This window comes from Lasiosphaeria miniovina (genome assembly GCF_030549165.1).
Source record: "Lasiosphaeria miniovina strain SMH2392-1A chromosome Unknown B0T26scaffold_2, whole genome shotgun sequence".
In the NCBI taxonomy this organism is placed as follows: domain Eukaryota; kingdom Fungi; phylum Ascomycota; class Sordariomycetes; order Sordariales; family Lasiosphaeriaceae; genus Lasiosphaeria; species Lasiosphaeria miniovina.
Genome location: NW_026848221.1, coordinates 3,304,552 through 3,329,013, shown reverse-complemented (window position 1 = coordinate 3,329,013; position 24,462 = coordinate 3,304,552). Strand labels below are relative to the sequence as shown.

Here is a 24,462-nt window from a genome sequence, read left to right as displayed (position 1 = left end):
TACACAACCTGGGGATGGTAGCTATAAAGACGACACCAGCGACCCGTTTAGTTGGATGGGCCGCCCGCAACTCCCGTCTGTTTTCTTATCCCCCTCCTCCCCTCCCCTTTGCCGCTGACCGCCGACCGCCCAACACCGACCGCCCACCGCCCACCGCCCACCGCCCACCGCCACACCCCATCTGCATCATCGGCACCATGGGAAGCCGGCTCTTTAATCTCTTGGGTGGCGGGCTACTTCTTGCCCTAGGCGCCACAGCATCCCAGAATGAGAGGGGCAAATGGGTGCACCGTAAATGGGCCGGCGCCGACTACTCATGCAAGTGCTATCTCGGCGACGCGTGCTGGCCCGGCAAGCAGCAATGGGATGCCCTCAACGCGACCCTTACCGGAAACTTGCGGGTGGACGTCCCTCCCGGAGCCCCCTGCTACAATCTGTTCCAGGGACCCCTCGGCAACGTCACGACTTACAACGCAGCCCAGTGCGCAAACGTGACTGCTGGATTTGGCACCGAGCAGTACCAGTGAGCGATCTCAATGTCTTTTTCGACACAGGTACTGAGTCTCGCACTTAGGATTGAACTGCCGGCTGCTGGCTTGTGGACCTACTTCACCAATGACACCTGCAGGCCAACCACCAACCCGTCAGACACCTGCACTCTCGGCTATTACCCCGTTCTCGTCATCACGGCCACGACGGTCGGCCACATCCAGGCCGGCATCAACTTTGCCAGAGAGAACAACCTGCGACTGATAATCCGGAACACTGGCCACGACTTTCTCGGTCGGAGCGTGGGCTGGGGCTCCCTCGTCATCAACACGCATTCCTTTCAGCAGATTTCCTTCACCGATTCCTGGAGCGGCGCCGGTGGTTATGCCGGGTCTGCCATCACGGTTGGCGCTGGTGTGCAGGCATTCGATGCGCTGAACAAGCTGAATGCCCTCACCCCTCCTAAAGTCATGGTCACTGGAGAATGCGGCGTGAGTCCCAGTTTTGCTACGCTTCTTGGTTACCGATTATTGGCAAGTGCTGACTCTCCGAATCTATCTAATAGACTGTCGGTATTGCCGGAGGCCTGCCCCAGGGGGGTGGCCACGGCCCTCTGACTAATCAACAAGGATTCCTCGCCGATACGGCACTCGAATTCAAAGTCATTACAGCGGACGGGGTACTCCGGACCGCCAATGAGAAAACAAGCTCGGACCTGTTCTGGGGGCTGAGAGGTGGCGGGCCTGCTACGTTTGCCGTCATTGTCGAGGCGTCCTACAAGACATTTGCTGACGTCCCGAGCACTGGCATTACCCTAAACATCAACATAGCGAACACCACGCTGTTCTGGCAGGCTGTTACAGCGTTCACCGGCTACAGTAACCGATTTGTCGACAACGGTATATACGTCTACTATGAGCTTGGAATCGGTGGTCAGATCCTGAATGTCCAACCCATTGTTGGCGTCGGGAAGACTGCCGCCCAGCTCCAGGCGATTGTTAAGCCTCTGTTCAGCGAGCTGGATGCGCTGGGGGTCCCATACCAGACATCGACCAAGACGTTTGCTACGTTCTATGACCTGTACATGGGCTTGTTCGCTACTGAAGGAGCAGGGAGCTCTGCCCTTACGGGGGGGTGGACAATTGGCAAGGCCGATATCGCCAACAACACGACTGGAATTGTGGAGGCGTTTAAGACGGTCCTTGCCAACGGCTCGTTGATGGTTGGCCACATCTGGAACGCAGGGTATGGTCTGCCCAGGAGCGAATGGAGCAAGAGCGCCGTGAACCCGCGCTTCAGAGCAGCCAGCAACAAGCTCATCACGGTGATTCCTGTGGATGGCAATGCGCCGCTTGCCGACAAGGCCGCCGCCCAGTATAAGCTAACCTACGTTGTCGACAATGCACTGAAGCAAGCCGCCCCCAGCGGCGCGGCGTACGTCAACGAGGTAAGCCTTGCGCAGCTGCTCGCATGATTTGACGAGGTTGCACTTGCTGACCACGAGACATGCAGGCCGACCCCTTCATCCCCAACTGGCAGGAGGCCTTCTGGGGCACAAACTATCCGGCCCTGCTCAAGCTGCGGAAGAAGTGGGATCCTGCCGGCGTCTTCTACGCCGTCTCGACCCCCGGCACAGAAGACTGGGAGCAGATCGAGTACGGCACGCGGCTCTGCAAAAGGCTTTAAGTTGTGGGCATATGCTGCTGCTATTGGTTGTTGCGTGGCCATCAAAATAATTACGTTTATTTTCAAAAAAAAGCATCTCCAATGACCAAAAGATATCGCTCCTCCTCCCAGATATCTAACAAAACCCGAACCCTGGGCCTTGGCAGTAGAGTCTTGGCAGGGTTTCATCCGGCGTGGAGGGTCACGAGAAATGGTGAATCTCGCGTCTCGCTTCTTCCGCTGCAATCCGTCCGCGCACCGGATCCTGTCGAAGCCACACCGCAAACGATACTTCGCGGCGCTGAACACTCTAGCTTAGATGCGTGCTCCTAATCTTGATCCACTGCGCTGAGTTCTGGCGCATTTGCTGTTTCTGGACAAGGCGAGTCTTGGGCAAGCTTGCGACAGGAGCGCAGAAGCGACAGGAGCGACAGGAGCGACGCGTAAGCCACTTTCCGTGAGGGACCCTTAACAATAGCGGCCGTCGTCTCCAGATCCCAACCAGACCCAATGTGAGCCAGGCAGCCAAGGCTCTGATTAGTTACCGGCCATGGAGAAGCTCAGAAACCGACTCCAGCGTGGCACCATCTACGTTCGTCTTTTCGGCTGGGTCTACTGGAAGCTCGCCGTCCCGGTGCCACTCACGCGGACCGTTCAAGACAGGCGCGCCAGGCTTGCCGAAGAGAGGGTGCTGCGGACAAGCCAGCCCGTCCCGTACAAGTACCAGGCGCTCGGCAGGCCACGAGCCATTCGTCTCCTCAAGATCGACAAACTAGAACACGCGGGGATCTGGCGGCCCGGCGTGATCAGGTGCACCGTCCACGAGTTCCCCATCGCCGGCGCGCCGCCGTTCAACGCGCTCTCCTACACGTGGAAAGAAGACGAGGTGATTCTCGACACGGTCCGCGATGCCCGCTACCTGATCCACCCCTTTGTCCGCCTCTACGGTTCGAAGTGGTGGAAGGCGCTGGTCAACCGATCCGAGGGCGCCCCGACCCGGCTGCCCTGGCTTGACGAGGCGGTCAGGCGTGTGACGACGGCGACGGTGCGGTCGCCACGCCAGACTCTGGACGGGCTTCCCCGTCGACTGATCCTGTGCGACGGGCAGGCCATGTTCGTGACGCAGAACCTGCACAACGCCCTGAGCACCGTCTCGCGCAAGAACCCGGGGTACTGGTGGATCGACCAGCTGTGCATCAACCAGGAGGACGCGCAGGAGAAGAGCGTGCAGGTGGCGCTGATGGGCGAGCTGTACAAGACGGCGTCGACAGTGGCCATCTGGCTCGGGGCGCGGACGTCGTTCGAGGCGCGCATCGTGCCGGCGCTCGAGCTACTAGCCAACATGCCCGACGACGACGTCGAGGCCATCGCCGTGTCCAGCCTGTCGCTCTTCTACCGCGCGTTCCCCAAGCTGTTCGCGCTTTTCGGCTTCTTCTCGCGCGCCTGGTTCGACCGCCTGTGGATTGTGCAGGAGTTCGCCGTCGCCCGCCACGCCGCGTTCCTGCTCGGCGACGTCGACATCCCGCTCGCCCTGGCCACGCGCGCCCTGCGCCGCATCGAGCAGGTCCTCTCGGCTTCCAGCCTCGGCACCTTCCTCAATTCGGCCGACGTTCCCACCGAGAACCGTTCGGGGCTGCTCGACTCGCGCGACTACACGGCCACCCACGGGCCCTGGACGCTCGAGAAGTGGCTCGGCGTCGCGCGCGGCCGCAAGACCACCGACCCGCGCGACTACGTGTTCGGCGGCCTGTCACTGCTCGGGCGCGAGGCCGACCCGGCCGTGCCCGACGTCGAGAGCCAACCGGTTCTGGTCACGCGGAGCGAATCGACGGCGCTCGGCGCCGACTATGCGAAGCCGGTCGAGGCCGTCTACTTTGCGTTTGCCGTGGCGCTGTTCCAGAGTGACCTGGGCATCAACGCGCTGTCGCTCGTGGGGACGCGCAAAGACGCCAAGCGGTACCCGACCTGGATGGTCAACCTGCACGAGCCGCTGTCGCCGAAGCCGCTGCACCAGCTGCAGGTCCGGCAGCCGCGAAGCGTGCGCTCGCCGGGCCACCGCCCGACGGAGACGGAGATGTACGTGGGCAGGGAGTGCGTGTTTGCCGACGCGGTGCACTTTGACGAGATCGCCGCCGTCGGTGAGCCGCTCACCCACTGGCTCAGCAGCGGCGACGGCGGCGCCAGCCCCGACGCGCCGTTCCATCTCGCCGAGACCTTCCGCCTCGCCCTCGAGCTCGGCCCGCGCTACCCGCCCACCGGCGAGCTGCTGCTGACGGCGCTGTGGCGGACCCTCATCCTGGAAGACGAGTCCGCGTCGCCGAGTCTCGACGCGTCGTTTGCAGATGCCGTGCGCTGGTATTTCGACCTCTCGCGCGCGGGCATCGCGAAGCAAGACGCGCGGACCGACTGGGCGAGCAAGCACGACGAGGACGCCTACTGCGAAGCGCGATCCCTGCACGGGCAGCTCGGCGCGTCTCTCATGTCGATGCTGTCACGAGAGGAATACGCGTCGACGGAATTCGCCGGGCTTCGGCTACCCCCGGCCGTAAATGCACCCACCAAAGGCAAGCCCGACGCGACGACATCAGACAAGGGCCTCAACGACCCGGCGCTGTGGTACGGGTCGTGGCTGGCCTTTTTCGAGGCGTTCCACGAGGCCGCGCCGGGGCGCCGCCTGTTCGTCACGCGGCGCGGCTTCCTCGGCATGGGCCCCGCGACGGCGCAAGCCGGGGATGATGTGCTGTTCCTGCGCGGCGCGTGGGCGCCCTACGTGTTCCGCTCCGTCGACCTCGCCGAGGTCCCCGGGTGGGAGCCGGGCTCCGAGCTCGCTAACCTCCCCCCGCCCCGGATTCTTGTTGGGGAGGCCTTCGTGCATGGTGTTATGGGGCAGCTGCGCGCCGGCGACGCGGAGCTCGTGGCTGCCGCCGGCAAGGACGCGTTTACGCCTGTTATGATTATTTAAGCGGGGCTTTGGTTCGTGGGCATTGGCTGGAGAGAAGCTCATGTGGAGATGTCGACACCTGAGGGAGTTACAGTAATCTTCGTTCAGCAGATGCGGGGAACCGAGGCGGGCTAAATAACTACCAGCGCCATTTTCGTGTATCTGAGCAACATCTCCTTGCTCTTGAATAAAGACGGAGTCGATATTCTAACTACATCCCGTGGCTCTAATACTCCCGCGAACTTGCTGCCAGCCAGCCAGCCAGCCAGCCAGCCAGTCTGTCTGTCTCTACCAGTTCCCCCTACCCACCGCCTTCACCATGGCGCCCCAGCCGCGGCTGCAACTCCAGCTCCGTCCCGCGAGGGCCTCCGACATCGCCGACATGGTCGCCTCCATCTTCTCATCCTTCGCCACCAACGCCATACACACGCGCCTGTTCCCTGCCTCGCTGGCCGCGTCGCAGGACTTCTGGCGCGCGTTCGCCGCTGACGCCGTCGACGACCTGCGCGCACACTGCATCGTCGCCGAGGACCTCACCGCCGCCTCTCCCTCCGCCTTTGTGGGGTTTGCGCTGTGGCGGCCGCCCGCGGACACCACCAAAGAAGAAGAAGAAAAAGAAGACCCGCCCTTCGACTGGACCGCCTGGCCCGTCGACTCAGAGCTCGCGGCCGCCTTCTTCGGCGCGCTCGCGGACAGGCACGCCGCGCTCATGGGCGCCCGCCCGCACTGGTACCTCGAGTTCGCGTGCGTCACGCCCGCGCTGCAGCGCCGCGGCGCCGGCGCCGCGCTGGTCCGCTGGGGCGTCGACCGTGCGGATGCTGATGGCGTCGAGGCGTATCTCGATGCCACGCCTGACGGGACGCGGCTCTATGAGCGGTTCGGGTTTTGTACTGCTGAGGTTGTGGAGTTCATGGGCGGGGAGTATAGGCAGTGTTTCATGCCGCGGCCAAAGAGGGAGACGGAGACGAAGACGGAAAGGGGGGCTAATGGGATGTGATGTGGTGTACGTGATGTGATGCTATGGGTTGGGATGGATGGGGATATCAATAGTGGCTATGATACCATTGGCAGGTTCAGGTAATAGATGCATTGTGCATTGATTAGGTTCATGTTGGCTACTTTGGCTATCATTGAGAAAGGAACAGAAAATAAAGAGCCAATTTTGCAGTTTGCTGACTATTTCATACGCTCACTTGTTTGAACCTTCATGTGCTCTTCATTTCATTTTTTCCTTTATCCAGACTTGGGTATTTGATCAGGGTTCCTTCCTGAAGATGGATGACAGGCCCTTGGTTTCATGGCCTTTATCACGTGTTTTGACTTTGGTCTCAGTAGGCTTCACTGTCTGTCTCATCAAAGCTTGTCACTGGTGACTTTACATGTGGTGTGGTTAAGGTATGTACGCACCTTGAGTTGGAAGGCCACCTTGTTCGTTCCGGTCTCCATTCTGTGGTTAATAAATCCTTTGTATTATAGCAAAGCGCATCGTACTGTTTGATATTATCACCCACAGAGCCGCAAGCTCAGTCTCCCGATGTAAAATAATCAATGAATTAATCGGGGGGGCATAACGCTGTTTTACACCAATTTTCTCTTCCGCAGCCACAAAACTCAGGCTTTGCAACGCTCGCCGCTACTTGTCCATCCGCCGCCAGCATTTCTAGCTCGCCACCCGGGTCCAAAACTTCTACTCGGGTCTTATGCCAAGCAACCAATCAAACAGTAGGAGCAGATAAGGGTGAGCTGAGCTGAGCTAGCTGGGCGTTGGCGCCACCGCTGCATGGAAAAGCAGAGAGGCCAGGTTAACTCAGGAAGCCGAGAACAGGCACCGAGCCGAGACTCGAGTCCTGTTCTGATGCTGCTGCGATGCTAAGACTTCGTCGTGCGAGTCAAGTGTGTGAACGGGTTGGTTATGACACTGACGATAAACAGGTTGTACATGTAATCATCACTTGGACATGTGACAGCCACAATCAAAACACCTCAACCGCATATCTCTCGCGCCTCGCTTCCACCAGCCACTCCTCCACCTGCTGCTCGGTCGGAGCGCCACAGCCCCTCTTCTCCGCCTCGGCCAAGTAGATACCTCTAACGACATCCTTGATGCCCTGGCTGACTGGGCGGCCGCCACAGATGTATACTCTCGCGCCGCGGTCCCACAGTGCCGCCAGCTCGCCCCCGTCCTCTCGGACGCGGTCCTGCACGTAATATCGCCCTCCCTGCGGCGTTTCAGCCTCGACACGCGAGTACGCGTACCGCACGTCGACGGCGCCAGCAGCCTGCCACTCGGCGAGCTCGGCCGCGTACGGCGCGTCCTCGGGGCTGCGGCAGCCGACGAGCAGGACGGCCGGGGCGAGGGCGTGGCCGCGTCGCACCATCTCGGCGCGGTGCTGCACGAACCCGCGGAAGGGCGCGATGCCGCTGCCGGCAGCCGCCATGATCACGGGGGTTGCCGCCGCGTCTACATCTGCGGGTGGCCGGAATCGCGCCTGTCCGGCCCGGATGGAGATGTCGACCGTGTCGCCGGCCTTGAGCCCAGCGAGGAAGCTCGAGGCCAGGCCGACGGTGGGCGACGGGTTCTTGGCGATGTCGGGGTGGATGGGAGGATGCGTGATGAGTGACCACGTGATTGTGCACGACTCGGCTGACCACAGCGGGCTCGACGAGATAGAGTACTGGCGCGGCCGGAGAGGCGGCAGCATTGACACGAGCTGTGTCGCCGGTACTGATATCGAGGGGAACAGCTCGAGAATCTGGGGGATGGAAGGCCGCCGGTAGGTTGTTGCGTGAGAAGCGAGGTTTGCCTCGGCCGATGAGTTAGCGAGCCACTCGAGCCGGGTTCTCTCCATTTCGTCCTGACAGCTCTTGGCAAGTGTCTCGATTTGCTTGATTTGTTTGTCAGAAACTGTGCCCGAAACTGTCACCGGTGCCTATTTTCTCTTACCTTTGCAGTCGCTGGCTGATTTAGTTCAAGCCTGGACGTGAGCGAGAAGCGGAAGGAGTCTTCATCGCCCCCGCTCCCGTGATCCTCAAGTCCTCGAGTCTTTAGGATTCCCAGCAGTCTGTCCACATCTTGTCGAGTATTTTGAGGATAGACTTCGAGGTAGTCACCAACATCATATGTCGTGCCCTCGGGAAGCTTCAATTCCATGTGGCGCTTTGGGCGTTCGCCGCTAGCCGTCAGCACCAGCATCTCAGTGACTGTGGCCTGTCCGCCTGGCGCCAAAGACGGTGCGGATAACTCCAGCCGTTCGCCAGCCCAGGCTCCACTTGTCCAGGGCTCTTCAGTCCGAGAAACACCGTTTTGGGTGTCGTAATTATATATCTGAGCAATTCCGGGCCAGAAGTTGTCCACCTGCCAGGCTTCAAAGTCCCCGAGTATGTTACCCTCGCTCGCATCGGCGTCGCCTGTCGGTGCGATAGCTGTTGCTCCATGTTTCTGTAGCAGAGAGCCGACAAGAGTTGGGATCCGCTGAAACGTATCATGCCAATCGCCTAGTTCGGTGGTGTGTTAGTGGCTGGCAACCGTGACTACATACTTAAGGGAACCACAGACTTACGGTTTCCGCAACCAAACACGGCGAAGCGAGCGCCTTTGAAGGCGTCGGCATCTCTAGGCTCGGATAGCCAGTTGACGAATTTAACAGCATTGTCTTTCATCACAAACATTAGCATTGTCTTGACATTAGCCACGTCTTGCAGCAAGAACCGGCCATCTGAAGCTGTCAAATACCTGGAGGTTCGCCTTCGTAGCTTGCCGTGATGATGACCACCGCATGCTCTCCCGTAATCCTGCCCACGGCATCATCTAGTGGAGCCACGGACGAAGCAAATCCCTGGCGACGGGATTTCAAGGCGAGGCTATCGGCTAGGCCTTTGCAGGTTCCCATGTTGGAGCCGTAGAAGATGGATATCGGCCGTTGCTGCTCCTTGGACTTCTCGCTTTTATCCGCCTTACTCTCGGTGCGGTCGGCCTCTTCCGCGGGATTGCTGAATAATCCCCTCGACAACACGGTTGCGTCGACCCCCGGGCGGAGCTTTGCGTAGATGAACAAATTGCTGGGTTTCACGGTTACGTTCTCTTTGATGGTCAGCTTGTAGTTGGGGTCGACAAGCTTGAAGTCGAACTTCTGGAACAGGACCGCGACTGCTAGGATTGCCTCTTGGAGAGCGAAGTCGCTACCTGTAGATGCGGTGGCCATATTAGTACGGGGACGGAAGCATGTGTCGAGACGCACGACCCCAGGCAACACCACTTACCAATGCATGCACGCGTCCCATTACCAAACGGCTAGCCACACCACTGCAATCAGCTCAGGGATCCAGGAAGCACAGTGGTGGGATTGCGAGTTGCTCTCACCTTCCAGCAGTTCTTGGGGAGCTTTTTGAAATTCTCGTCGAGCATTCTCTCCGGCCTGAACTCGTTGGCGTCGTCGCCATAGACGAGGGGGTCCCGGTGAAGCAGGTCGTTCATGATCAAAACCGGCTGCGCGTGCTTGAGCTTCCACTTCTTCCCCACAATCACAGGAAGTTTTGGGTCGGATGACACTGGTTGTATCCCAAAGATGGGAATAGGAGGCTGAAGCCGGAGGGCTTCCTTGAGGCATGCCTTGGCGTATGGCAGCCGAGTTAGATGCTCGGCTGTGAGCGGTTCTCTCCCGAGCACTTGATCGATTTCGGCCTGCAGTGTTTGATACGGCCCTGGGTTTTTCAAGAGCAAATAGAATAGAAATGAAAGCATGGCGGATGTTGTTTCGTGGCCTGCATCGATAGTCAGCATGTTTGACGGAACAAATGCGCACCAGAACTCACCAGCAATCAGGAACGTTATCATGTTGTCCCGGATTGTAGAGTCGGAGAGATGCTTGCCCGTCACTGGGTCGACACCGTTGAGCATAGTATTCAGGAGGTCTTGTTTGGTTGTGGGGTTAGCTCGGCGGCGGGCCATGACGTCGCCAGCGACCTTGTGCAGGTATTTCATGTTTTTGCTGAACCTTCTATTCTCGGTCCACGTGAAATAATTGAGCCACCCCGGCCTCAGATCCCGCGCGTCTGATGTCTCGAGAAGATCCATGAAGGCCGCGACAAAAGGGTCTAGATCGTCCTTGTAAAACGAGTTGAAGCGAAGGTCCATGGAGCAGCTAGTCAATGTTTGTCAGCAGCTAGCCTAGAGGAGTGACAGATCCAAGGCCCCCAGAGCGATCAAACGGCCACCAATTCAAGGGTTTGGACCTACAGTGAAATCGTGTCGAGTGTCAGCCGTGTAAAGTCCGAAGTGAGGTTAATGGCTGTCGTGTCACCAAAACGAGCCCACTTTAAAGCGAGTTGGGATGTTATGTCAAGCATTTCTATATTGAGATCAGTTTTAAAAGTTTGATCAGAGGTCTGAGAGAAGTGCTTCGGCAAAGACACACCAGGAACCATTTTCTGAACTGCAAGTGGTCCAAAGGCGGAGACTAAAACGCGATGTGCAATGCCCCATTCTTCTTGTTCGTGAAATGCCGTCAAAAGACCATCTGGGGTGAGGGCTCTGAGGGTTATAAGCGAGCCGATTGGCTGTTTGATAAAGTCCTTCCGCGAGAAAACCTCGTCGACAAGTTCCTGGCTGCCGAGAAGGACCATGTCTAGGCCGCCGAGATGAAGCCTGTATATCGGCCCTGATTGGCAAGAACCACGGCAGCGTGTCAGCCTGCCATGTCCTGGCTGGTGCGTGAAATATCAAGGTGGTGCGTGAAATATCAAGGCGGTGCATGAAATATCAAGGCGGTGCGGGTACAGTACCGTAAGTGGCGGAAAGAGCACACATGCTCGCGATGGCTTGCGAGATGTTGATGTCAAGCAGATTTCCGATCACCGGCAGAGGCCTCGGCCCCGGAATTGGAGCCATTGGGGCGGTCGCTGGTCGTCAGCAAACCGGCTGAAGTGGAAGACGATGAACCAAGTCGCTGACTCGGATGTATTGACACAAGAAGCGTTCGATCCGAAAATTGGACACAGTAGTTCGTCAAACGAGAGGGAAGGTAAAAGGAAAAGGAGAACAGGTGGGAGAAAAATGTGGAATGCGACAAAGGAATCTTGGCAATGAAGAAGTCCGACGGCCGAAAGTCCATTGCTGCAAGCATGGCAAATGATCGATGGCAATTACGTTGCAAGCGGCGGCCGCGGACCCCCCCCCCCCCTCCCGGTTGACGAGAGCGAGCCCAACGCCAAAACGGCCCCTGGGTTGTGCAACGCCATCGCTGCCAATCAGGATGCGGCTCGCTCCTCCCGGACACAGCAACCACGGAACACATCACATTTTGGCTGTGCCGTGCACATTGCAAGGATGGTGCGGATCCCACAGTATTTAAATACGCGATAATTAGGTCAAGGCCGGAAAATCCGGGCTGAACGAGTCCGGGAACGAGAACAAATAATTAAAGTAGGTACGCGTGAGCACCGAATACGCGTTGCCTTGAACTTTTAGACATTTGAGATTTGCTTGCAGCTGTGCCGGGTTTGCAGGGGAAGGTGCCCACACGGCCGCAGCGGCAACAGTTGCTGGCAGCAGCTGCTGGCAGGCAGTGGCAGCTGTCCGAGCCACCAATACGGCTCTTTCCAGGTGTCACTGGTCGCCGTCGTGGCTTCCCTTCCAGATTCATTTGTCAATGTCCTGCTGACCTGTGGGGGCGAGCTCTGGGCCTGGGCAGCAGGCGCAACTTTAACCAAGGATTAAAATCCGTGCCGGTGACCCTGATGCGACGCAGCAAGCAAGAATCTATCTTAAACCGTCGGATCGCCGCTCTCGGTCGGCGCCTTCTATTGCTATTGATGGTTTTCCGGCCAGCGCTGGTGCTCTGGTCCTCCAGCTCCGTCCGGTCCATCGCGGCCGCCGGACTTGACCTGACGACCGTAGCACTCACGGGCTCCAACACGTGACGATCGAATTCCACGCGCTGACTCCACGCGCTGACTCCACGCGCTGACAGCTGACAAGCTGTTGATCCGCACCGTCTCAACCGCGCCATTCCCGTAGTCGCTCTGCACACTCTGCGTAGCCACGCCGACCCTTATCTCTCCTCTCTATCTAATGCCATAGCTTTCGGCTCGTCCGTCATCTCTTTGCTTTTTATTATTTAACAAGCTAAATGCCCACTTAGCTCAGACCAACGCCGTTCTGTGCTACACTGTAATTAGACAATTTCTGCATTGCTGCAAGACATATTCGGCCTCCAGTTGCACCGCCACGCACTCGTGACATGGATATCGGCCTCTAGAATCTGACCCCCAGCTCAACCTTCTAGAATATTAGGCCACTTGACATTGACTTCATAACTAGCGATTGTGCATGGTGACAGAGGCCTGTTTTCGGGATTCCGATCCTCAAGTCTCACACCGTAGCCATCAGCATGAACTGTGCAAGGATCAGTGCTGAGACGGTGGAACAACACAAGAGAGCACTTTGATGGTGGGCACGATTGACCCGCATGTCTTTCCACCACGCTTTGAGCACCCTCTGGCCTTCTCTGGGCAGGGTATTCAACAAAAAGACCACAGGAATTATTCGGCGCCCTGTCAGCTTACCCTTGTTGTAAGCTCGACTATCAGCAATCGAACTCACCTGAACACATGACAGCTAATCGCTAACCAGATTCAGTCCAGCTCAAAAGGGCAATGAAGCAAGTCCGAATTCTCATTCCAGGCCTTGGCAAACGGCGCCCAATTCCGAACATGCCATCCTCGTTCCCACTAGATTCTCCATGGTTTCTCTGCAGCATCCGGAATTGAGGCCAAATCCTCCCAAACGGCTGGCTAGGCCCCCAAAGCGGAAAAGAGTTTCGGTGCCACGCATGTATCACCCACCTGCGGACCTGCGCCGCACGCATGGCGAGCATGACGGCCCCAGGGCCCAGGTGTGCCACTCTCCCCACCTGCCGGCTTGCTTGCTTGGTGCACCTGTCGGCTTGCTTGCTCGGTGCTTATACTCATGCCGTGACTTAGGTACCCGCGCCCTAATGCTACGTCTAAAGGGGTGTGTTCACTCACGCCTTCTTGACACGGACGTGCCAGAGTGAAACGCACACTTGTGGTGCGTGAGGCGCGGGCCGGGGGTGGTGGGCCTTCGGCAGCGCTGCCAGTGTGTTTTCCGCTGCCCTCCTGCCGAGGCCATGCATGCGCTTCACAAACGAGTACTTATCTTGGCTGAGCCCATCTGGTCAAGGCCAGGCCCTTGTTGCTTGATTCTGGTTGACGAATGTCTCTCTGCCTTGACCCGTCTCGAGACTGCTAAGTCTGCCCGGCACCGAACAAGCTGCTGCCATGTCGTCTGGCGGGCCGCAGCTGCCTCTTTGCGCCGTAAGCTCGCAATCCCCACCGCCTCGACTCGGTCGGTGTTCCGGCGTCTTCCCGGCGTTAGTGCTTACGTATCCCAGTTTGCGTGCCTTGTCAACGCCATCTCAAGGTCGTCTTGCGCCTCCAGTGACCAGCACTGTATTTGCACTAATGCGGCCCTCAACAGTGATGCTTCATCATGCATCGCTTCGGCATGTAGCATCACTGATATGCTCAGTGAGTTGCAGTTGCCCAGAACACGGATGTGGTTTCGAGAGTCTCGTCGGCCACTGATAGCCTCCGCCAGCGGCCAAGAACATAACCGCGACAACATGCGGCATTGCCACCCATTCCAGCAAATCATTCATGACCGTCGAAACCGTCTTCACGGCCATTGCGACATTTGCCGTGCTGCTGAGATTCCTCGCCAAGTGTTTTGGGAATATGAAGCTGTGGTGGGACGACCCATTGATCATTGTAGCTCTGGTAGGTTCCGGCAACGAGGATGCTGCCGAATTATGTACCCATAAACACCAAGTTAACTCGAAGCCGCAACGCCGCAGCTGGCTAGTATCGCTTACACGGCCCTCGGTTGGTTTTGTATGCCCCTCCAACATATCAACATACATGCGTAAGCTCCTGTCGAACGTCTTGCTAATGCGTCTCGCTACCTGCAGTGGCAAATATCGGGTTCGGGAGCGATATTTGGACGGTACACGCCGAGGACATCCCGACAGTTCTCAAGGTGCGTGCTACGAACTCGTCTGAATGACGAGCGCCACTAGTTGACTTCTTTCTAGGGCTTCTATACCGGCTTCATCATTTATGGCTTCACGCGTTTCTTTGTCCGCACGTCCATTCTGCTCTTCTACCTTCGCATCTTCAGCGTCCCCCTCGCAAGACCTCTGATCATCGCGTCGCTAGCTCTCGATACCGCGATAGCTATCGTGGTCGTCACTACAGTTTCCTTTCAGTGCACACCGGTCAGCTACTACTGGACTCGGTACGAAGACGGGGAGCACGCTGGCTTCTGCGTCAGCCGTCTCGCTATCACATGGACCGCTGCGATTCTCAGTATCGCATTTGACCTGTGGATCATCTTGCTTCCTCTGCCGTTTGTGGTACGGCTCAAGCTCTCTTGGCAGAAGAGAATTGTCGTGTCGATAATGTTTGCCGTGGGCGTCTGGTACGTGTCTCTTCGTGGCTAAGCCGGGGAATTGCTGGCGTCGAAGCTGACGTCTGGTCACTCGACAGCGTCCTCATAATCAGTTTCATCAGGCTGCCTACCATTAGCCAGTTCATAAACTCGACCAACCAGACCGGTGAGAACACTCTGCTACCGAATCACATTATCACTTGATCCAATCCGCAGAACTGACCCGACGGCTAGTCGACACGGTCCCGCTCGCGATGTGGACAGGGGTGGAGATGAATGTAGCAATCATTTGCGCGTGCCTGCCCAGCCTGCGGGTGCTTCTGGGTCCGGCGCTGGGGCGATGGGTCGACACGGGTAAGAGTGTCTTGCGGCGCGGCGGCCGCGGACGCGACTCGAGGGCATTGGGCGCCAACAGCTGGGAAGTTAAGCGCCACCACTACCACCTGTCGACGCCCGGCTCGAGCTCCGAGGTTCAGACCGCCCAGGCGAGCGACAGCGAGACGACGTCCAAGATCAGGATGACCACCACCACCCTCCAGACGGCATCGTCGTTACCCGCGTCCAGAAGCGAGCTTCTCCTGGACGACTTGCGAGCGCCGGGCGCCGTGAAGCAGGGGTTTGTGAATTCTCAGGCCTGGGCCGAGTGAATCGCGGTCTGTGACCCGATGGTTGTGGTTTTATTTGTTATGCTCTTTGGTCTTGCTCATGTCACGTAATTCAAGCTCTGTCCTACCGCCTAGTATCCATGACTGCGTGGGCCGAAGGCGAGGTGACACGGGTGTTCATGTTATTTTATATTGCCAGTTATCGGCTCGACGGCTTCCAGGTCCAGACAGTAATTACTTGATTTGGACCTTGCACATCACGGGGTGTTGCTGAAGACACGACACCCGATGACCTTTGGGTAGGGGTCTTTCAGTACAATAATTGAATCACGCTTGTCAAGGCTGGTGGCGGCGGAGCTAGTCAAAGGTAAGGACCGTGTTGATGTTTAATGCTACTGCCAAGGTGATCGATCCCGTCAACGCCAGACGGGGGGAGTCTAGCCACGGGTGGGGCAGATTCAAGCAACATTCAGCAACACAAGCCGACTCCCGGTGACGTAGCCTGCACACAGCGAAGAATAACACTCATGCCGCATGGGATGGCGGCACTAGGATGCACTGCCGCCATGTCGTCCCGGATGGAGACGGACGCGGCGCACGGCAACCAACTTCCAAGGAACGCCACGATGTCCCCGAGGCCGCGCGGTCCGAGGTTGGCCGAATCTCTCTCAACACGATATAGCATCGTCATTGCTCGTCAACATGGCATGCGGGAGTGGTGTGAGCTGGCTGCGCCTGCGTGCACTTGCGCAGGCCTACTGCACGGCCAATGCGCGCCGTGCAGACACGCTATGCTAACCGTCGCCACCGTGCCCGTCCCCCGAAACCGGATAGAAATGTGACGGGGCGTGTCTGTTTTGGATGTCTGACAGATGCGATGCTCGACAGCAGTCAACTTTCTGGCCGATGTTTTTGTGGCGGTAAATAAAGATCCCTCAACCAATATCGGATAATTCCTTGATTACTTGTTGGTGCCAGCCCCTGAATGAGCCGGCCCCTAAATGAGCCAGCCCCCGAGTCGCCCGTGTCGACCTCCCCACGTCTAACGTTGTTTCGTCTCGAACAAAACAGAGGACAAAGAGTCCGCAAAGATGCAGAACTCACAGCCAGTCGCGGCCGCCGCCCCCGCCGCCCCCCAACGAGCTACGAAACCGAAGACGCGCAGGTGGCCGTCGTATTTTTTTCTGCGGCACGCCACGACACATGAGAGCCGTGATGGACAACACAGCACGCCGCAGAACGGGCCGCGATGGAGCTTCGGCGTCCTCAACCCGCGAGACACGGCTGCGCCGGTGTCGGGTATGTGCCCACTTACCATTACCATTGCCCCATGAACGACGAAGATTTACAACCCGGCGGCTCAGAGTCTAACCAAGCCCACTAATCACCTCTGTATCCAGGAACCATCCTATTACTAGCCTCCGAGTCTCCCATCACCACCACCACCCCCATCACCACCCCCATCACCACCCCCATCACCACCCCCATCACCACCAAACACCAGCAAACCACCTCCGACGGCCTCGTAATCCTCGACCCGCAGCCCGAACCATGCACACCGAACGACCCGCTCAACTGGCCGCGCTGGCGCCGCGACAGCGCACTCGCCGCACTAAGCCTGTTCGCGCTCGTCGGCGGCGGCATGACGCCCGTCCTCGCGGCCGGCTTCCCCGAGGTCGCCAGCACGTTCCACACTTCGGTCCCGCGCACCGCGCTCACCACCGGCATGTTCATGCTGGGCCTTGGGACAGGGTGCGCTTTCACATCTGGACCGGCTGCCGCGCTATTCGGCAAGCGGCCCGTGTACCTCGGCGGCGCGGCGCTGTTCTGTGTGGCATCGGCGTGGTGCGCGGCGAGTCGGAGCTTTGCGTCGCTGCTGGCGGCGCGCGTGGTGCAGGGCGTGTGCATCAGTCCGGTAGAGGCGCTAGCAGCAGCGACGATTGCGGATCTGTTTTTCTTGCACGAGCGCGCGTTCAGGATCGGCGTGTATGCGCTGGCTATGTTGGGTGGGAAGAATCTGGTGCCGCTCGCTAGCGCGGCGGTGCTGGAGAGGCGAGGCTGGCGGTGGGTGTTTTGGTATGCTGACTCCCTTTTTTGCTCCTTGACTTTTCTGGTGGCTGTTTGGTTGGTGGGCTCCTTTGGCTTTGTGGCCGGAGGATATGAAGTCCTGACACCAGAGCGTCTACTGATTGCTCGCACAGGATCGTGGTCATAGTGGGCGCGCTGTGCGGCGTCGTCATGTTCCTGTTCCTGCCCGAGACGTTCTGGGACAGGGAAGAGCCGCCGCGGAACCTGCAGACGGTGCTAGTTGAGGCAGCAGCCCCGGCTCCTGAAGTCGTGGTCAGCCAATGTATTGGCGAAGCGGACGAGGGAAAGGACGAGAGCAGGACAGACGAAAAGGACGAGAGCAGGACAGACGAAACCGAGTCAGACCAGGCCAAGGCGTCTACCTTGGAGACAGCAACACCCGCCGAACAGTCCAGCAGCGCCCAGCTCGCCAGCACGGTGTCTGTCGAAGATAGCCTGGCCGTATCAACCCCTTGTCTCGCAGCCGGGTCGCCGCTTATTCTTAATGTCCACGACCCCGAGCGCGCCGCAACCTGTCCCCCGCCCAGCCAGAACATATACACCAACCGCCTGCGCCACGCGCCGCAACCCGAGTCCTTCGCGTCCCAGCTCCGCCCCTGGCACGGCCGGCTGCGGCCCTTGGAGTCCTGGCGGCGGGTGGCTGTGCGCCCACTCGTCCTCCTCACGTATCCAGCCGTGCTCTGGTCGGCGGCCGTGTACGCGTGCAGCATCGGGTGGCTAGTAGTACTGTCAGAAACAGTCGGGGTGGTGTATCGACAGCGCAGCAGCTACGGGTTCGGCGCGTTTGATGTTGGGCTCGTGTACATGGCGCCGTTCGTGGGCGGCGTGCTGGGCACTGCGGTGGCGGGCCGCGCGTCCGACGCTCTCGTGCGCGCCATGGCTAGGCGCAATGCTGGCGTCTACGAGCCCGAGTTCCGCCTCGTCATGGCGCTGCCCGTTGCCGTGGCTACTGCGGCGGGGCTGATGGGATTTGGCTGGAGCGCTGAGGCGGGCGATGCCTGGGAGGTGCCGACTGTCTTCTTCGGCCTGGTCTCGTTTGGCTGCGCACTGTGAGTCGATTCCCGCGCGCTTGTTTTGTGTTTGGCTCGAGGTGTCGTCTGGTTAGCATGATCCCAAAAGAGCAGAGAAATGCCAAGGCGGGACGGAGATCGGGAGCAGCTGCTAACTCGCCATTTTGGGGTCAGCGGCTCGACGACAGCCATCACGTTCTGCGTCGACAGCTACCGCCAGTTCGCGGGCGAGGCACTGGTGACGCTCAACTTCAGCAAGGATATCTTCCACGGGCTCGTCTTTAGCATGTTCGTGACCGAGTGGGTGGAGCGCGACGGGCCCAAGACCGTGTTCCTATGGATCGGCGCCATTCAGCTGGTCCTGCTAACGACGACGGTGCCCATGTTTCTCTTCGGGAAGCGGGCGAGGCAGTGGACGGAAAAGAGGAAGATATGCGCATCCATTATGTGCAGTCGTTGAAGGGTGCGTGTGGGGTGTCGTGTGTGTGTGTGTGTGTGTGTGTGTGGGTGGGTGTGTGTGAAGCGTGGGTGGGCAGTGGGCAGAATAATAAGTCAAGGCAGGCTAGGAAAATTCAATGTGTAGATATTTTCGCAGTGCACCTCGGGGAAAACAAACAGGCAGTGATGCAAAGTTGCAGTGGAAGTGCGAATAGCATCATGAGCGAGGAGGTGACAAGAGAATATCAACCGAAAGGGAGGCAGGGGAGGGACGAATGCTCGGGCGGGTGCAGACAAAAGATAAAACCAACATATACCAACATATAGAGAAAAGAAGAATAAAAAAAAGAATGCAGCAGTGGTCAGTTTGGAGGCGGGAATCGAATTCGGGACCTCTTACCTCTGGTCGTTCCTCTTGATAGCTTCCGTGGTCTCGTTCGTGTATCTTTCGGTCGGTGGGAGAATCGCGTCCTATTTCACAAAGACCTTAGCTACTGCGCGGAACAGGCGGGGGACAGGGACCTTATAGCGCGTTGGCGCATGTATCCTTGGTCTTAATTCAGTTCGAGGTTCGATGTGGCGGAGGGGGTCGGTACCGGCGGTCCGAGGTCTTCGCCTAACACCTGGTTAGCTGGAGTTTTTTCTTCTCTGAATCTCCTCAAACTGACCACGCTGTCTGCTTTGCTTGTTGAAAATATGAGCACTTGAACGAGGCCATATACCCCCCGGCGACGCCCTCGCTCGCACACGCGAGGCCCGGGGAGGGACAACGACGCGTACCGCGGTGCCTTTCCTTGGCGGTGACCGCGGCGCCTGCGCCTGGGGCACGCCTCCTCGTTACCCGGCACACGCATCACCTCGTGAGGCTATCCCCTGGCTGCCCTTCTGCCCCCACACCCTCTCTCCCCGATGTGAAGCCTTTGAGGGCACCCGTGAAGCTGCACCACGCCCAATATTCCCGTCCTCTGGTGTTGGCAACCGCACACCGGCCCTCTTGCAGCCATAGCGCATTTTGATTCCATGCCTCTGTCCTCGATGCTCATCTTGCAACCACTACGTGCACCGCACATGCAAGCTCTGCACGCAGCCGGGCTACCTTTCTTTTGTTTTTGACTTCCACGAACCCGCGCGGGTCTATTCCCACTCACCACCGCACCGTCACCACCACCGTTGTTTTCTCTTCCTCTGCACATGCCACCACCGTTGTTTTCTCTTTCTCTGCACATGCCACCATTCGGACCCTCACTGCCCCATATAATGCCGTTTCCCTGCCGTGACTGAACCACAAGACCCAAACCACACCCAACATGCCGCCGGAGCTTTGACTAGATATCCTACCTGCACACGGAATGCCACCCTCTTTTGCCGTGCACCATCACTCCCATGAATCACGGTCGACGCGTCTTTCTTTTCTTTTTGCAGCAGGCGATGCTCCGAGATACTTGCTGCCAGACGGCGCACCAGAGCCTCCATGTTGCACATCGACCACCTACTACTACTACCACGACGTCATGTTTCGTTTCTGTCTGCGCTCCTCGTGATGCCCGCTGACCTCTGCAGCTTTCTGCTCATTGTACTAACTATTCTTCCCACCTAGAATCGGCGCGTACTCACGCGCCACTCGATGTCCATTCTCTACTCTCGACGCCGTTTCTTCGCCGCCCGATGTTTTCTGGCTCTCTTTGCTTTTTTCTTTTTCTATTCTTGTTTCTTCTTTTCCTCCTGTTGGAATGTGGGCTTCAAAAGGGTTAGGCAAAGGATTAGGCAGAGGATTTGTAGCCTACTTCGCGACCTCCTTCGCAGCCTAATCGCGACCTACTTCGCGGCCTACTTCCCCAACTATTTCGCTACCACAATAGTAGTATAAGAAGGGGGCTTTCTGGCACTGCTAGAAAGGAAGAGAGAGGGAGTAATATACATATACGAATCCATCACTTGAACCACCAGTTTCGGCGTGCAGATACGCCCTGTTGCTTCTAGTACCGGTACCTGGTGATACCAACACCTCCCTTCTTTCTTTTTCTTCCTCCCTTTTTTCTTTTCCCCTTCTGTCCTTCTTTTCTCCTTTTCTCCTTTTCTCCTTTTCTCCTTTTCTCCTTTTCTCCTCTTCTCCTTTTTCTTTTCCTTTTTTCTTCTCCAATTTTCAAGACAAGACACCACCACCTCCTTTACTACTACCATTACCACAAAGCTAACAATTACAGTCATTAGACCAACAAATACCACACCCATCCATCTTCGCAGACAACGAATCCTTGCTTGGAAAGCATCCAACAAGGTACCGACTCCAAGATACCAGCTAGCGGCACCGGAGAAGCAACGCTATACTCCCTAGCAGCTCGCGAAACCCTCATGCGGATATATCCTCTTCAGGCCTGCACAAGATCTAAACGCGGACGCGAATAATATTTGGCATGCGATAGGGCTGTTTTGTTGCGACGCACTCAATCGACGTTGGAGAAGACAGGAGTGCGACTAGTCTTCCCCTCTGGGCCCTGCAGGGGGTCTGTTTATATGTTTATACTCTGTCGTACGGAATACTCTATATTTGAACTATAAACTTGGACTCATATTAGTTATCACTATTCAAGGTTGGTCGGCTCACCGATCGTTACACAAGTGCTCCGGGATGGCTGTGTTGAAAGATCAGACACGTTTGCCAAGCTGAGGCTGACGGAGATAGGTTTGGTAGTACAAACACGGTTATGGAATATCCATGTGCTCAAGCAAAGATTGGTTTCCCTGATCTTAGTCTATATAAATGCACACGGCAGTCCCGCTGTCCACCACATCTAAATGTACAAGGCGACGAGCAATGTAGGAAACGACACTGTTTTGCCCTCGGGTATCTATAGAGAACAAGTCCATCCAGAAATACTCGTAAAAGAACCAACGCAAAAGCCCAAAAAGCCAGTCCTCTTTGCCCCCAACTCCTCTGGTCCATGGTGCACGTTCTATATCTACCCTATCAAAAGAACCCGAAGGAACAAAAAGCAAACATGCGCGTCATCTCACCCACCCAGCACCACCGCGCTACACGCCAGCTCAGCGTCTCGGCTTCTTAGGCTGAGTCGGCCGGCTGGACGGGCTGGGAGCAGCCTCGTCGATGGGCTTCTTGTTCTTGCTCCCTGCGGCCGGAGGCGGCGGCCCGGGTCGGCGTCTAAAGTTGTTCTCGGGGGGAGGACGGGGCTTGAGGTCCGAGAGAAAGGGGTTCCTACCCGTGTTGCTATTGGGGTTGCGCAGGTTCTGCGGCGTGCCGACGTTGAGTCCGGGCACGCCCTTGAGGCCCATCTTACCGACAGTCCTAGCCTCGATCATGGGCAGCTGCGTCAGCCCCATGGCCTCGGAGAGCTCGTTGGCCAAGCGCACCACGCCGTCGCTCTGGATGCCGTAGTCCTTCTTCTGCGAGTTCGTGTATCCCAGGAAGGCGATATATGCTTGCTCCTTTGTCTGTAGGGGGACCTTGGCCAGAGCACTGCTGATGACCTTGTCCGAGTTGAAGGTGGCCAGTTGAGGGTGCTCGCTACTACGTGTTAGTCCAAGTTTGCACGTCGCCGCTAGGGCATCTCGGGAGGGAGAGCAGAGACTTACAGGGCAGATTTCTGGATGGGAAACGAGGGATTCTTAGTCATGAAGCGCATTTCCTGGGGGAGCACGATCATGGTGGCACGCCCGCTCTTGCCGGCGCGGCCTGTCCGGCCCACGCGATGCACATACTGCTCGGACTCGGAGGGCGGGCCAATCTGCACGACGAGCGAGACGTCGGGGAAGTCCATTCCGCGTCCCACAACGTCCGAGGCGAAGAGCAGGCCGCGCTCGGCATTCTTGAACTCGTCGACAGTGCGGGTCCGCTGGGTCTGGCTCATGCGGGACTGCATCTGGAAGACGGGCAGCTTGCCGGGAGCGGCGCCGCCGGTGGAGGCGAAGACGTGGTAGAGCAAGCCGGCGTGGCGGGCGGTGGAGCTGAAGACGACGGCCTTCAGGTTGCGGTTGTTGAGGGACTCGATGGCCAGGAGTGAGTGCAGGGTCGGGAGGACTTGGTCGACCGAGGCAACGGGAAGGTAGGACTGGGGAATCCTGTTCACGGTAGGCTCCTCGCCCTCGACGATGGTGGAGATGCGGGCGTGGTCCTTGTCGAGAACCAAGTGCACCACCTTCTCGATGCCCTTGGGTACGGTGGCGCTGAAGCACATGCCCTGCCAGTTGGCCGACTGCTTGGACGGCAGCGTCTGGAGAATCCTCATGACGTCGGGGACGAAGCCCTGGTCCAGCATTCTATCGGCCTCGTCGAGGATGACGTTGCGGATGCTTGTAAATCGTGCGCGCACGGCGGGGTCGGACAAGTAGTCGAGCAGGCGGCCGGGGGTGGCGACCATGACGGTGGGATTGCCCTCGGTGAACCTGCGCAGGTGGGAGTTCTTGTTGCTGCCGCCGACGGCGAGGTGGCACTCGAGGGCGGGTCTGATGGTGGCCGTCAGCTTGTCGCACTCGTCGGCGATCTGCTGGGCAAGCTCGCGGGTCGGGGCCATGATGAGGATGCCGACCTGGCCGCGGGGGAGTTTGGGCGACGTCAGGAGGGTCTGCAGGGCGGGCAGCAGGAAGGCGATGGTCTTGCCGGTGCCCGTCTTGGCCTGCACGAGGCAGTCCTTGGTGAAGGAGGGCAGGCTGAGCACCTCCTGCTGCACGGGCGACATTGTCGTGTAGTTCATGTTGGCGAGGGCCTTGAGGAGGCGCGCGTCGATGCGGCCGGCCATCTCCGAGTACTGGGCAGCATTTTGCATAAAGTTGGGCGCCATTTCGTCGATGTCGACCTCGGTTGCTTGTTCGGCGGGGGCGGAATGAAATCGCTGAAAGGCGTCGTCGGTTGTTTGTTGGGCGAGGGCCTCGGCGGGGGAGGAATAAAATCGCCGAAAGGCGACGGGAGCGGCGGCGGTAATGCGGGCGCTGCGGAAGTTGAAGTTGAGCGAGGGGACGGGTTGGTGGCGCGACGCGAGTGTTGTCAATCGAGGCGAGAGGCCCAGAGCTAGACGAGAGAATCTACGCATCTGCGCTGGAGTTGAAAGAGCGGACGGTTGTGTAGCGGCCGTGTTTAGTTTTGGCAGGAATAGCAAACGCGGAAGGAATGGCAGACGAGATAACGACGCTGCAGAAAAAAAGTTTTATCGGGTCCCCAGGCCGGGAAATTGCCGCTGGCTGCCTGATTGGCCTTGTCTGGAATTATGGGGCCCAGCTCGACTCGAGCCTGTTCGCACCTTCTGGGCGTCTTCGGCCCGGGAGCCCTGCCTGCCGCCTCGGTTTCAGCCCCTGACAGCCCTAGCCAGGAGCTTGGACTCTGACGAGGTTTGCTAACAGCCTAGATCCCCACTACTAGAATCCACTCCCTATTGTAGACTTGACTCGGAGTGTGTTTCTATCGTCGAGTTTTCACTAGAATCTGGCTCTCTATTTTACTCAGTCCTCTATATGCTCCTGTAATTGAGACCTTTTACTCTTGTCTGTGGGAATTGGTTTTGCCAACAGAGAGAGATGGGGGAGCGACACTACGGGGTATTTCTTTGTTTACAGTACCCTACTACAGAACTACATGCAACCGCGGCCCGTGATGCACGTTCCCTAGCGGACCCATAGCCCACAGCCCCTTGTGGGTCGAGTTTTGCATGTGTACGGCATTGTCGAAGTGAGCCCACGAGGCCTTGTGTGGGTTGTGGGTTGTGTCTTTGTGTCGATTGAACCGTGCACGCCAATTTTCAGGTCTATTGA

General features: G+C 58.1%; 7 protein-coding genes across 7 annotated transcripts; 5 read left to right on the top strand and 2 right to left on the bottom strand.

Annotated features, from left to right (window-relative positions):
• Positions 1-197: 197 nt before the first annotated feature.
• B0T26DRAFT_847456 (uncharacterized protein) lies at positions 198-2,259 on the top strand (the record flags this gene model as incomplete). Its single annotated transcript, XM_060447606.1, has 4 exons — positions 198-523; positions 575-980; positions 1,055-1,936; positions 2,002-2,259. 4 exons carry the CDS (start codon positions 198-200, stop codon positions 2,173-2,175), a joined length of 1,788 nt encoding a protein of 595 aa, XP_060300557.1. The 3' UTR covers positions 2,176-2,259.
• Positions 2,260-2,704: 445 nt separating this feature from the next.
• Positions 2,705-5,116, top strand: B0T26DRAFT_672338 (heterokaryon incompatibility protein-domain-containing protein; the record flags this gene model as incomplete). Its single annotated transcript, XM_060439438.1, has 1 exon — positions 2,705-5,116. One exon carries the CDS (start codon positions 2,705-2,707, stop codon positions 5,114-5,116), a length of 2,412 nt encoding a protein of 803 aa, XP_060300556.1.
• A 298-nt stretch (positions 5,117-5,414) lies between these two features.
• B0T26DRAFT_638863 (acyl-CoA N-acyltransferase) lies at positions 5,415-6,092 on the top strand (the record flags this gene model as incomplete). The annotated part of the gene is made up of 1 exon (XM_060437083.1): positions 5,415-6,092. One exon carries the CDS (start codon positions 5,415-5,417, stop codon positions 6,090-6,092), a length of 678 nt encoding a protein of 225 aa, XP_060300555.1.
• Positions 6,093-6,625: 533 nt separating this feature from the next.
• B0T26DRAFT_822283 (cytochrome P450) lies at positions 6,626-11,255 on the bottom strand. Its single transcript, XM_060447414.1, has 10 exons — positions 10,877-11,255; positions 10,510-10,752; positions 10,332-10,443; positions 9,908-10,236; positions 9,456-9,856; positions 9,356-9,386; positions 8,829-9,278; positions 8,656-8,748; positions 8,040-8,590; positions 6,626-7,971 (listed from the first exon to the last, which is right to left on the bottom strand). The coding sequence occupies exons 1-10, from the start codon at positions 10,980-10,982 to the stop codon at positions 7,069-7,071; spliced, it is 3,219 nt and encodes a 1,072-aa protein (XP_060300554.1). The 5' UTR covers positions 10,983-11,255; the 3' UTR covers positions 6,626-7,068.
• Positions 11,256-13,392: 2,137 nt separating this feature from the next.
• B0T26DRAFT_142782 (uncharacterized protein) lies at positions 13,393-15,316 on the top strand. The gene is made up of 7 exons (XM_060433410.1): positions 13,393-13,429; positions 13,507-13,891; positions 13,969-14,005; positions 14,083-14,150; positions 14,206-14,591; positions 14,660-14,727; positions 14,796-15,316. Exons 2-7 carry the CDS (start codon positions 13,772-13,774, stop codon positions 15,206-15,208), a joined length of 1,092 nt encoding a protein of 363 aa, XP_060300553.1. The 5' UTR covers positions 13,393-13,429; positions 13,507-13,771; the 3' UTR covers positions 15,209-15,316.
• Positions 15,317-16,649: 1,333 nt separating this feature from the next.
• Positions 16,650-18,724, top strand: B0T26DRAFT_639286 (major facilitator superfamily domain-containing protein; the record flags this gene model as incomplete). The annotated part of the gene is made up of 3 exons (XM_060437123.1): positions 16,650-17,242; positions 17,368-18,303; positions 18,439-18,724. Coding segments are annotated over 3 exons (1,815 nt in total), but the record flags the coding sequence as incomplete, so codon positions are not given.
• A 3,023-nt stretch (positions 18,725-21,747) lies between these two features.
• Positions 21,748-23,483, bottom strand: B0T26DRAFT_636991 (P-loop containing nucleoside triphosphate hydrolase protein; the record flags this gene model as incomplete). Its single annotated transcript, XM_060436889.1, has 2 exons — positions 21,748-22,225; positions 22,294-23,483. 2 exons carry the CDS (start codon positions 23,481-23,483, stop codon positions 21,748-21,750), a joined length of 1,668 nt encoding a protein of 555 aa, XP_060300551.1.
• Positions 23,484-24,462: the final 979 nt, after the last annotated feature.